At 44.1% G+C, this 12,995-nt stretch overlaps 1 protein-coding gene across 2 annotated transcripts in view; it reads left to right on the top strand.

Moving 5' to 3' along the window:
* The first annotated feature begins 4,159 nt into the window (after window positions 1-4,159).
* MAN2A1 (mannosidase alpha class 2A member 1) overlaps window positions 4,160-12,995 on the top strand; it is a 110,196-nt gene continuing 101,360 nt past the window's right edge. Inside the window, exon 1 of one of the 2 annotated variants that reach the window (XM_032675788.1) lies at window positions 4,160-4,294. In XM_032675788.1, the coding sequence (XP_032531679.1) occupies window positions 4,160-4,294 (135 nt within the window). Of the gene's footprint in view, window positions 4,295-4,669; window positions 4,689-12,995 lie in introns of those variants that run through there. The other variant, XM_032675789.1, reaches the window with a different exon arrangement.

Genomic DNA, 12,995 nt, shown 5'->3' with positions numbered 1-12,995 from the left:
TGGTTTATTCAGACTGCTCTCACTGAAACTATTTTGATTTGAAATATGGTTTAACTGTAATCATAAGTTTTAACCTCTCATATTACTCCATATACATCACCGAAACAGTGATGTGACAATAGAATTGGTAACTTCCTTGCAGTCTAAAAAAAATCATAGTTTAATAAAACATTACAGTTTTATCTGTAAAAGATCCTTGTAAGAAAATGGATAAACTCATTGTTTTCATTAGCCTCAGGTGCAAATGCAAGTTATGTGTGTTTCTGCAATTTAGATCACATATATCTTGAAAAAGAACCAGAAAACAAAGAATCCTTACCAGCTGTCTGCAGGTTTTTCAGTTCATATGACTTACCATCACCCAGAAATCCTCTAATAGAGAGGAGAACACGGTCTCATTTTCTATGACATTTGTTCTCTTAGCCACCTGATAACTAATGTCCCTCTGTGGTACTCTCTCTCTGTCTAAAGCCATTCCCCCTTGTCTTATCACTACATGCCCTTGTGAGAAGTCCATCTCCAGCTCTCTTGTAGCCCCTGGAAGGGGCTCTTGTAGGTACTGGAAGGCTTCTGTAAGGTTTCCCTGGAGCCTTCTCTTCTCCAGGCTCTTCACCAACCCCTGATGAACACCACCAGGTCTCCACTTGGATATTGACTACAACTCTTTGAGTGTGACCATCCAGGCAATTCCTTATTCACCAAGTGGTCCACTCATATAATCCAGTTTAGGATGTCATGTGGGACAGAATCCAAAGTTTTACACAAGTCCAGGTGAATTATGTAATTTGCTCTTCCCTTATTCACCAATGCTGTAAACCCATTGTAGAAGGCCAACTAATTTTTCAGGCACAAATTGGCCTAAGTGAAGACATGGTGGCTGTCACCAGTCATCTCCTTGTTTTCCATGTGCCTGAGCATACTTTTAAGGAGGATCTGCCCCATAGTCTTGTTGAGCACTGAAGTGAGACCAGCCTGTAGTGCTCTGGGTCTTCCTCATTTCCCCTTTTAAAAATGAAGTTTATGTTTATCCTTTTCCAGTCAGTGGGAACTTCATTAGATCACCATGACTTTTCAAATATGATGGGTAGTGGCTTAGGCATTTCTTCAGCCAGTTCCCTTAGGACCTGTGGATGCACCTCATCAGGTCCCATGGAGTAGTGGACCTTCAGTTTCCTTAGGTGTTACTGAACCTGATGTTCTCTTGCAATGGGTGGTTCTTCACTCTACCTATGCCTGACTTTGCCCTTTGTGACTTTGGCAGTGTGGCTGGAGCACTCACCAGTAAAGGCTGAGGTAAAAAGGTCTTTAAGTATCTCAGCCTCTTCCATGTCCCAGGTCTCCTATTTTCGTCTGAAGAGGGGCCACACTTTCCCTACGCTTCCTTTTACCAGTGGCATACCCGTAGAAGCTTTTCTTTTAGCCCTTGAAGTCTCTGTCTAAGTTTAATACTCACAGTACTTTAGCTTTCTTAACCTGATCCCTGGCTACTCAGACAAGTTCTCTGTATTCCTCCCAGAACACCTGTCCTTGCTTCCACCATTTGTAGGCTTCATTTTTGTGTTTGTTCAGAACCTCCTTGCTTCTTATCCAGAAATTCATCCATGCAGGCCTCCTGTGGTTTTGCCTGAGCTCCTCTTTGTTGAAATGTATCACTTATGAGCTTGGAAGAGGTGATCCTTGACTATTAACCAGCTTTCTTGTGCTCCTCTTCCCTCCAGGGTTTTATCCCATGGTGCTTTATGAAGCAGATCCCTGAAGAGGCCAAGTCAGCTCCCGCAGTTCATTTCAGTAAACTTGCTGTGCTTCCCCCTCATTGCCCCAGGGATCTTGAACTACACCATTTCATGATCACTACATCCCAGGCTGACCTTGAGCTTCACATTCCCCTCTAGCCCCTCCTTGTTGGTGAGAACAAGGTCCAGCACAGCATCTCTCCTTGTAGGCTCCTCTATCACTTGGAGAGAGAAGGATTCATCAAAGCATTCCAAGAACTTCTTGTTCTTCCAAGAGATGTTGGGTCCCATGAGGACCAAGGCTTGTGAATGTGAGTCTGCTCCTGTCTGTCTGTGGAGGGATTCATCTGCTTGGTCTTCCTGGATGGGAGGCCTGTAGCAGATCCTCACTGTAATGTCACCTGTCCCTTCCCTCCCTTTAATCCTGACCCATAAGCTTTTGGTCAGCTCCTCATTCACCTCCATCCTCATCCATCCATGCACTCCAACAGGACATTTGTTTGCATAGAGGCATTTGAGTTGCAAACCCAAAGTACTGGCTGGAGTGGCTGGAATTCCTTTGTGCTGCCCTTCAGGTGTTCTCCTGCTGACCTGTGATCTCTCTCCAGGCCCTGGGCATCTCTTACTGGCTCTGGCATCAAACTGGTATGACTTGGATAGCCTGAGGTTCCCCTGCCCTTGGCAACCACAGTAGTTCTTAATGCCCATACCCAGTCACTGCAGCAGTCTTGTACGGCCCTTCAAAGGCAGAATCCAACACTTCAACATTTTATCCAGTGGGAGAGACAGAAGGAGAAGTTATGAATAATTAAATGCTCAAGTATATTCTGTAAGATATTGGAAGAAGCTCCAAACATGGAAAAACTTAGGAATGATATAAGCCTCTTGGCTCCTGCAAAGCTCTGTTGAAATTTATTGGTCAAATATTCGTGTACTATTAGTTTTACCAGCTTTTTTTTTTTTTGGGGGGGGAGGGGGGGCAGTGGGGGGTGGAACAAGGATGATTTTAATGGAAAAAGAAAATAAAGTAGTGACGCTAACACGTACATCTTGACTTTAAGTCATAGGGGTATGTCTCAATGACAGTCATTAAAAAAGAAGCACACACAGTGGTAGAACGTGTTTCCAGGATGTGCCTGTACTTCCTCGAAATATTAGCCAGCAGCAGACACCCGGCATGGACGTTTTTCAAACCGAGCAGATTAAATCTGTAAGAACTAGAAGCTAAAAGCTACAAAACAGAGAAGTGGCACTACCTGAACGGCCAGCCCTGAACTGGCTCGTTCCAGCTGTGACCCATTCCTGCAGGAACAAGCGGTGCTTTCCAAGAAGCTACTTATTCATACGTAGAAAAGCCTGACCCAAGCCGGACCTTGGCAGCGGCTCACAAACGTGCCCGTTGTTCCATGGGCAACCGGTATGCTATGGAAAGGTGCGTCGGGGGCTTTGCTAAACAACGCGGATGCGGGGGATCGTTCTGTCCCTCTCTTCCTTCTCCCCCTCGCCGCCGCAAGGCCCGGGCAGCACGGCGGAGTCCCACGGCATCCCTCCCGCTTCCTCCCCCAGCCTCCCCGCTTTCTGCGGCCGAGGCTGCCACACAACGACGGCCGACGGGGCGGCGGCAGGACCGGCGCCATCGGTGAGCGGCGCCATCGTTGAGTGGCGCCTCCGAGCGGCCGCGCCGCCGGGGTGGAGGAGGCAGCTTCGGGCCGGCCCCGCCGCGCCGAGACAGAGGTGGGGAGCAGGAGCAGGGCTCCCCTACTTCCCCAGGGGGAGCGGGAGGGGCGGCGGCTGCGACTCTCCCCAGCTTCTGGAGCGGCGGGGCCGGCGGGGGTGGGGCCGCGGCCGTGACGTGGCGGCTCCGGCGGCGGCGGGGCCGGGCGGGGACTCGCTCGGCGCTGAGCGTGTGCGCGGCGGCCCCGGGAGCTCCGGCTGTGGCACCGGTACCGCTCTGGCCGCAGGAGGAGGTGCCGGACTCCTGCGCCGCGTGCGGGCAGCGAGGAGCAGCGGGGCGGCCGCGGAGGCGGCCGGAGGAGGAGGAGGGGGAGGAGGAGCAGGGAGCGGGGAGCAGCGTCGCTTGGTCGGCCCCGCGCCGCCGCTGCCGCCACTTCCCCGCCGAGCGCTCTCCTGCCGGGGAACTCAATCCGCTCCCGGAAACTCTCGTGTCGCCTCTTGCCGCGCCGGCGGGGTGATCTCGACACGGCTCCTCGCCCCGGCGCAGCGGGCGGGGGAGGGGGGTCCGGGGGGCAACTTCTCGCACTTCTCCGGAGGAGGGTCCGTGCCGCCTCTCTCCGGGAGCGGCGGCGCCCGCGGTCCCCGCCGCGGCGGAACAACTTTCGGCCCCGAGCGCGGGGCGGCCGAGCGGGGCCCGGGCGCGCCGGCCGCGGCGGGAGGAGTGCGGCGGAGTCGGCCCGGCGGCCGCGGAGATGAAGCTGAGCCGGCAGTTCACGGTGTTCGGCAGCGCGGTCTTCTGCGTCGTGATCTTCTCCCTGTACCTGATGCTAGACCGCGGCCACTTCGACCACCCGAAGAGCCCCCGGCGGGAGGGCACCTTCCCCAAGGTGAGCGGGGCGGTGGCCGGGGGCGGAGAGGGGGAGGTGGCGGTGCCGCCAGCGGGGCTCCTTTCTCTCCCCGCCGAGATTCTCGGGCTGCGGGGAGCGAGCGGAGCAGCTTCCGGGCGGCGCTGCCGCGGCTCGGCCCGGCCCGGGGCTGTGCGGGGAGCGGGGTGCGGGAAACAGCCCACCTGGCCGGCCTGGTAGGGGGACAAGCCCACTTCGCCCCGGCGGGACGAGCTGGAGGCTGCGATGCGGCTCCCGCGGCCCCGGGGGCTCCTCGGGCGGGCAGCAGAGCAGGGGTGCGGGGCTCACTCTGGGCTGTGGGAAGCGGTGCTGGAAACAGGAGCTGACACGGAGAGCTGGGAATCCGAGAGTAGAATCTCAGCCGTGTCAACAACAGGTAGGTTTAGGGAAATGCTGACTTCGCTGCTGCTTTCCGTTCCGCTGTGCCTTACTTGGGAGACGTAACCGGCTGACCCGACTGCGCCGCGTGGTTGAAAGATGCAGCTCTTCACTTTCCTCCGTTGTCTGTGTGAGGGAGAAATTCAAAAACTCTGCGTGGCGGTTGTGATAAGGAATGTTTGGCCGTGACAAGAAACATGTATTTCACAGAGGGCATGGTATGCTGTGCAGAATAGCAGAATGCTGCTGGGTGTAAACAGCTGTGTGTTTTTATAGTAGTGGACAAAAAAACCCCCAACCCAGAAAATGAAGTTATAACCTATTTATGCTTGCACGGTACTTATTTTTATTGGAAACAAATGAAAATTTATTCTAGTACCGCAGTGAATTCACTTCAAGTGAATAGAACTCCAAAAGATTGTATAAAAAATAAGAGTTATCTCTCTGTTAGAACCGCTATTGTTTCATTTAATGCAAAAGTAATTACTGATACCATTTTGTTAATGGTAAAGATAAAAACCTTTACTTAAATGTAAAGAAAGGGAGCAGATCTGTTCTACCCTTTTTCCTTCAAGTTACAGTTCAAAGGTCAGCCACTAGTTTTTGCAGGAATGAGGAGAAAGGAAAGAAGAAGCTTAGGAGATGGAAGAATGAAAGACAAGACTGGCTACAGCAGCTGTGTCTGTTCAAAATGTAACTCCAGCAGGCCAGTAATGCCACGTGTTACACTTGTAACAACTAGGTACAAGTGCTGCTTTGGTGATATGGTCGGTAACTTCTGTAAAAAAATCACTTACTGTGTCATTATTTCACTAGCTGAGTTTAAACCAGGTGAAGTATAGAACTGGAAAGCTCATCCATTGGTGTTTTGTTGTTTTTTTTTTTTAATGTTCGATTTTGCTTTGAAATACCTGAGTGAATAAGGAACACTTATTAGACGTGTTTTGTCTTCTGTTGTCACTGTCTTGCAGCTGAAGTTTCTGTCTGTATTCTACAAGGGTCTGAGGTGTAACATGGTCTTTTTTCTTGTGAGGAAGCGTTTGGGAACTTAATTTGTTTTTAGGCCTCTTCCTTCTATGTGATCTAGTCAGATACCAACGTTTCTCCTTCCATCCTCCTCCTTTCTCTCAGTCTTCTAGAACAGTCTGTCAGTGTTTGCTCTTTTTGTTTTTTCCATGTCTAAATTTCTTTGAGGCTTCTTATTCTTATTGGAGAATCATCTGCCTATCACTAGTCCTTCCTTTGGGTGAACAGTTACCTTTTCCTTTCTTATTGCTTTATCCTTTGAGAAAGTTAAAGGTGAAATTGACGTGATTTTGTCATTTGCTTTTGCTACTTGTGATAGAAATTTTTCACTTTGTTGTACCTATGAAACCTCTGACATCTGGCAAATGCTTTCGTAGCCTTATAATATCAGTTTAAAATAAATTCAAACCATGAAAAGTGGAACAGAAACCTCCAGAAATATTTGAAAGAAATAGCTTCAATACTGCTACCTCATATGACTGTTTGTGTCAGTGCAGTGTTGCCAAAGCTCAGAGTACTGTAAGTGAAACTAGCCACAGATGTAAAACCTTCAGGCTGTTTTTGTTTGTGAAAAACTATGGCAGCAGTTTGTAGATTTAAGAAGGCATTCTGTTTTCTGATAACAAAGGTCAGTATTTTTTGGCTTAGAAAGAGGAAGCAAGCCTTTTTTTTTTCTTTTTCCTCAGATATTACTGGTTTAATTTACTTCATACCTCTTTCTGTGCTGGCAATGTGCTGATTTTTCAGCTGGTAGTGCCTGCTAGTCTGCATTCACCTCAAGTGTCATGGTACCTAGTGCCAGTAGTAAAATTAATTATTAGAATTGCTACTTCGTTTTCAGTGCCATGTTTTCTTTCAGACAAGGTGCCTTGGTCTCAAGGTAGTTTGCATCAGACTCAGTCTTGTGAACCTGTGTTCTTTCAGGCTTGTCAGCGTAGGCCAGTGAGTTAAGAGCTGCCCTTACAGAACTTGCATAACACTTTAAAAGTTTGGGTGGTTGTTCAAGGATACCAACAGAAATGTATTGCAGAAATAATTTTTGGGCAGGATCTCCCAAGATGGGTGAATATCCATAGGCAGATGGCTTTATGTGCTCTCTAACCAAATACATAGGCAGATGGCTTTATGTGCTCTCTAACCAAATACTTAAATGATTTTCACTGCTGTGCTAAACAGAACCTGTGGTCAGGCTTGGGACACAGCGGTGATATTGTGTCTTTCTCAGTGTTTGGATTGCAAAAGCTGGCATCAGTAGTCAGTTTTACAGTGAGGTTTTTTCACACCTCTCCATGCTAAGGTGGCAATAGGGGCAGCTCTAATAGAACTTGAGGTAAGGTGATTTATAGCCTTGTCATCACTGGTGGTGCATTGAAATCATAATATCAGAAGATCTCTCTGTTGCCATACAATGGAAGTCCCTATTAATTCCAGGAAGAATAGGTACTTATAGACTTACATGCAGGAATTACAAAGGAGAGGTCAGTATCTTCATGAATCCTGCCTGTTTGTCTGACATGTATTATTCTTAGGATGGCCATATCACAAACTCTGTCTTTCTGAGCCTGTTCCTAGCCATAGGTTGCTCTTGTCTCAGGACATGTCTCAGAATATGATGTGTCCCAGTGTCGTATCTCAGGCTGGGTACCACGTTACAACATTACACAGGGATGAGCTCAAGGTGCAGGAATGGTCTTAGGTGCATTTTTAGTTTATTGTACCCATTGTCAGTAGATCACTGTGTAAGATTCTTCTAGTGGAATATAGTAGAAAAAGTGGTTAAGTGTATTGGTTTTGTCTGCAACAACACAGAATTTTCTGAGAAATCTTGTGTGACTGTAGAGTGGAGCAAGGTTCAAAGTGGTGCTTAGTCCAGTGATATCTCTTGTGCAGCAAGTGTCAGCTACAAGTGATTTGTGGGCCAAATTGGTAAGTGCTAAGTGAAAACTACATTCGAATCAAGTCTCTAGTGGAGTAAGTCCATAAGCAGCTTATGTTGAAGAACCTGTGTAATGGTATACAGAGGAATACGAAATACTGATAGGCCCATATTGATCTACTGTGGATTTTGGACTCAAATAGAAAAAAAAAATCATTAGCATAATGGCTTGTTTTCTCAACTAACTTTACCTTGACTTAGAACAGATCCATGAAGGCTATTGAGATCCATGAAAGCTGTTCATTTACAGAAGGCTGTGAAATATTTCTTTTGATTCTACATTTGCACCTTAGCATGCGTGACACACTTTAAAAGTCCAACTGAAAAAACAAAATTAAGTGGAGGATTTGTAAGAGTGTCTTACTTCAGAAATGTATGGTCTTTTTAACATAGAAGTTAACTTTGAGTTAATTTTATGGTTGAGTAAGGCGAAACAGCAACACATTGTGGCATCCTCTGTCAGTATATGATAGGTAATGCTTTGAACTTGAACTTTTTCCTGTAACTACTTTCACTTGGCTTGGTTTAACTTTTATGGGACATATCTTCCCCCTGTGTGCAAGATTGTTTCTGGAAATACATTTTTGATAGTCAAGTCTCCCGTTATTCTGGTAGATAACTGGATTGATACCAAATGATTGATTTAATTTATCTTTGTTCTTTTTTTTAAAGTTTGTTAAAAGTTGAAGCACAAACATACTGCAACTTCCATGCTTACTATTTTCTTTTTCCTAAGCAATTGTTATTTGAAGATCCCTCTCTTTGCCCCCTCTGTGTTTTCTTCACCACCTCCCTCTTCGAATACTGTTATTTGAAGCTTACTCCGATCTCATGTGTGCTAACTGCTTTTACGGTTTTATAGACTCACTAATTGCACTACATCGAACTAAGGTGATTGAGTACAGTTCGTCTAAAACCAGCTGGCTTGGTGTATGTTTTTGTTGTTTTTGTTTTGTCTTTTTTTTGCTTTTGTTTGTTTCCAATGTCCTTCCAGCAAAGCATTAGGTATCCTGGCTCTTGGTGGTACTGATAAAGCTTCTTTGCTGGAATCATACTTTCAAGGCATCTACACAAGGTATCAAATACTTCAGCATAAATTGCACAAGTGGTGATTGTTGCAGTGCAGGGTGTTATTTCATCTGAACTTGCCAATAATTTGACAGTAGTACCACTTGGCCAAAATATGAATCATGGAAGAGTGGAGCAGTAATAGCAGGAAATAAGGACTAAACACATGGCAGAAACACCAGCAGTTCTTTGATTTGTGTGTTGAACAAAGGCACCTTGTGAACTTTATTCTGGAGTGCTGCGGAGATAGCACTTCCCCTACTGTAAGAAGCTCTGCCTTCAGTCAGTCCTCTGTAGCTGCAGTGTATCAGCTGATGCTCGGTAGGTACCTTGCCCCACAAATACCCTGTAAACACCTTTTCCACACAGAGTTTGGCTATGTGCCTTGCCATAGTGAAGTAACTGAAATTAGTGGCTTACATGGACACGTTTTTAAGTTGCATGTTCGGAGTAGTTGGTGTGTTTTCATGAGCTTGTTTGGGAGCTTTCCAGTCGATGTTGTGTCACACATAACAGGACTTGTGTTTGCAGAAATATTGGAAGCAGTGTGAGCAGGCATTTAGGAAATGTTTGTTTTACTCTAAAATGTGAATAGTGATCATTAAGGTTATCCATCATTTTGAATTGTCACTTTTTGACTTCTGGGCACTGAGAAATTATGGGTGCAGTGACTTTTACTAGCATTCTTACAAGTTTCACATCTGAGGAGACTGAATGTTGAGTGAAAAAATCCCAAAATCATAATTTTCCTGGATTTGAAACATGTTGACTGATTTTAAAAACAAACAAACAAAACCCTTAGTAAGTTCACAATCCAAAAGCCTTTGAATGTCATGGAAATATCTTGAGTGCAAAATAATTGAAATTTAGGATTACTTCTCAGCTTGTAGTACATTGCAAAGGAGGAGCAGCCCTCTTTGTGAACATAATTACAGGTCAGTAACAATTCTTTGTTTTCCTAATGTTCACAGAGCGTTTTCATTGCTTGCTAGTTTTTTGTAAAGTTCTGGCTAAGCAGCAGTCAAGCAGAAGCTAATAGCCTCCCTCAATTATAGGCTTTGAATCTGGTGCAAAATGTTGAGCAAAATGTATTTTACAGAGTAGTAGCACTAGCTATAATTGAGCAGTTCCTTCTGCTACCTGGAGTCAATGCCTAACTTAACTGTATAAACTATAACTGTATAAACTAAATGGAGAGAGGTTTTCTAGTTTATTCTTACTTTGAGCTTTTATTTTTCTAACATGTTAAGTTTTGACTTTGTTCAAATGAAAATAACTGTTATTAAAAAGCTCATACTCCTAATGGCATATAAGCTGTGCTTCAGTCTTGTATTGCTAGCCATTTAAATAAGGATTTGACTTAGGGTAGGAAGGGAAATCGAAAAGGAAATGCAACTGAAATGTATCAGTCACAGTGGACATTTTTCAGTTTAATTGACTTTGAGTATTTTTAGATTTCTCTCCATCTCCCTTTCTTTTCTCCTTGCCTTCAGATCACTGATGCTTGTGTCAAAACTAATCCCTAACAGCATGCCTTATATTTGTCTCTGTAAATTACATGAAACTTAAATCTAGTACAATAGTACATTAAGCATTCCTGTTATTGCTGCCTCTGGTAAAGCAAAATGTGGAAGTCCATCAACTTCTTAAAATCTGTCTGTCAGGCAGATTTGAATCAGAACTTTCCTAAATTTTTTTAAGAGAACAGACTTCTGTTTTGTAGTTATTTAATTCAGAAGAATTACAGTGTCTTTATAAAAAGTGAGTTTATTTGAATAATACTTTAAAGGTAGGAAATTACTAAGAGGATTACTTATGTACTTTTCATTGTCATGAATGCACTTATGCCTTCTGCCCAGATCAATAAAGTCTTCAGACCTTGAATTGTCCTTTTAACTGGTGCACTGTATGCTTGTTTTTTGTTCTATGTCCTACCTTGCAAAGTGAATACATGCTGAAACAGTGTGTTCAAGTATTAAGCTTTGATGCTACACCAGGTTGCATTTTTGACTTTTACCTGCTTGTTTTTTCTGTGCAGGCGGTGACCATTTAATTCTATATTTAGTATGTTCTTTTCACTGTACAGTGCTCTGATAGTGAATGCTTCCTTGTGTTGCTATCTTGATATGCTGGCACCTCTTCAGAGGTTTATATCAAGATTTTAGCAAAGTTAGTACATGATTTTCAAAGATGTACCTGGATATAGTAATTGACAAAGACTGGTGCAGAAAACCATTAAGATGACTACCATTCAGTGCAACCAGAGTCCAGTTTTCTCACTGCTTGCTGTAATAAATGTGTATAGGCAAAGATCTTGAATTCCACATCCTTTGAAGAGCTCCATTCATTGTGGTACTCCGCTTTCTTCACCACACTTCAGTAGTGCACCAGTCTTATATAGGACACTGCCAGTTCCTTTGTCTCCTGCTTGTTCATGTACCGGAGAAAGAAAATGGGCTCTTTCTGGTTTTGAACCAAACACTGGGTGATTGCTGGCTGATTCTGGATACAAATAACCAAATTCCAGCTGATGTAACATAAGAAGTCTCTAAAGCAGATTTCTCCTCTGCCAGCCTGTTTCTTTGAGATGATTTCATCTGTGAGCCTGTCATACTCTCTCTTCAGTTATTTGAGCTAGCTGTGTTTTTCTTGAGGAAATGATCATCACTGTGGCCTGTTGGAAGTTACTGCATTTAGGGAAAGAGTGAGCATTCACTCAGGAAACGAAAGTTGCAACTAATGTCTTTTCTACAATGTACAATGTTTACATGGGAGAAACTGTCCACTCTCCACTTCCCCAGAATAAAACATCTTGATCTCTCCTTGTGCTGCTGGGCTTCCCTCCTTGTGCTGGGTGGCAGCATGCTCCTTTCTGGAGAGTCCTTGCTGCAGGTCAGACTGGCATCAGAAGCAAACAGAGAAGGGCAAGCACAGGGCAGTGGGAAAGCAGACTGCTTTGGAGTATTTGGGGCATGAAAACCACTGAAGGGTTCAGTCTGACTGAAGCATAAGGAACTGTTTATGTAGCTGGTTCATGTGGTGGTAATGGCAGGTTTCTCAGTGCAGCCAACAGGTATGGACAGTTTTTGTTCCAAGTGGGAGGAGGGCATGCTGATCTGTGCTGCCCTTACATGGAAGGATTTTGTTGATTAAGTCCAATCCTGTGTAACCACAGTGTGTTGGCTCACATGATGCCATTCTGTATGGCAGTAGCTGTAGCTACTTTCAGCGCTATTGGATTTGTTGGTACTTTGCACTTCTTGTCGAAATACTTCCTTTGCTGTGAAGTAACAGGAGGATTGCCTGTCTTGCTTTTTAATAAAATCTTTATTGGCACACTCATCAATGTTAAAAGATAGAGAGAAATGAAAGAACCTTACACCAAAGTTGTTATAAACTTATTAACTGGTTGTGTAGGCCAAGTGATTCTCATAACTTTATATTTATTTTCCTTGTATTAAAACAAGTGTGTAGATTAACAGAGCATCCTTTAATGTTGTTCATTTGGACTAGGACACACTTACTCAGATGGCATACCTCCAATTTTCCTTGCAGTTAGGCATTTCTCAAAGTTTTGGATCAGGATTGCTTCTTTTATGAGAAGACTTGATGCTGTAAAGTCAGGAGTAGGTCTGCTAACGTTTGTGATTTGTGCAGCTAGCTCAACTTTTGCTATCCATTATCTACGAAGCCACGTAGAAAACAAAATTTCAGATAGTACTGTTTAAGTTAAAATTGGTATACTTCTGCTCAGGTAAAAGGAAAAAGAAAACCATGGAAAAATTGAAAGCTTAATTTCAAACAAAACACTGGAATATGATTTTAGTAATGGAGAGGATCTGTGTGTTTTATATTTTAATTAGACGTATATAGTGTCCCCTGTAACATGCTTCTAATCTGTTTTACTAGTAAGTCAACATCTGTTACTAATAATTAATAAGATGAAAGAGCTTTAGTAGTAACTTTGCTACTGTTTGGTACTGTTTGGCCTTGACATTTGAAGTAAGTCAGTTGCCTTCATCTAAAACTGTTGAAACTGAATTTATTTTCATGTGTTAAATGTATTGTTTTGAAGAGTTGCAGCATTTTCCATGTTTAGGTCATATTTTAAAATCCTTTTACTGTTGAATAGGTGATATCTATTTAACATGAGTAAGGTGAAAAGGTTACTGTGCAATGAAAATAGACCTAGCTTTTGCATAATTTGAATGCATGTGAAATTTTAACCTTGAGAATGGGTTCTTGATGTTAATTATTTTCATGCTGAATGAAGGC

This window comes from Chiroxiphia lanceolata, chromosome Z (genome assembly GCF_009829145.1).
Source record: "Chiroxiphia lanceolata isolate bChiLan1 chromosome Z, bChiLan1.pri, whole genome shotgun sequence".
In the NCBI taxonomy this organism is placed as follows: Eukaryota; Metazoa; Chordata; class Aves; order Passeriformes; family Pipridae; genus Chiroxiphia; species Chiroxiphia lanceolata.
Note: the sequence above shows the minus strand (reverse complement) of the source record. Positions and strands in the feature narration are given on the sequence as shown.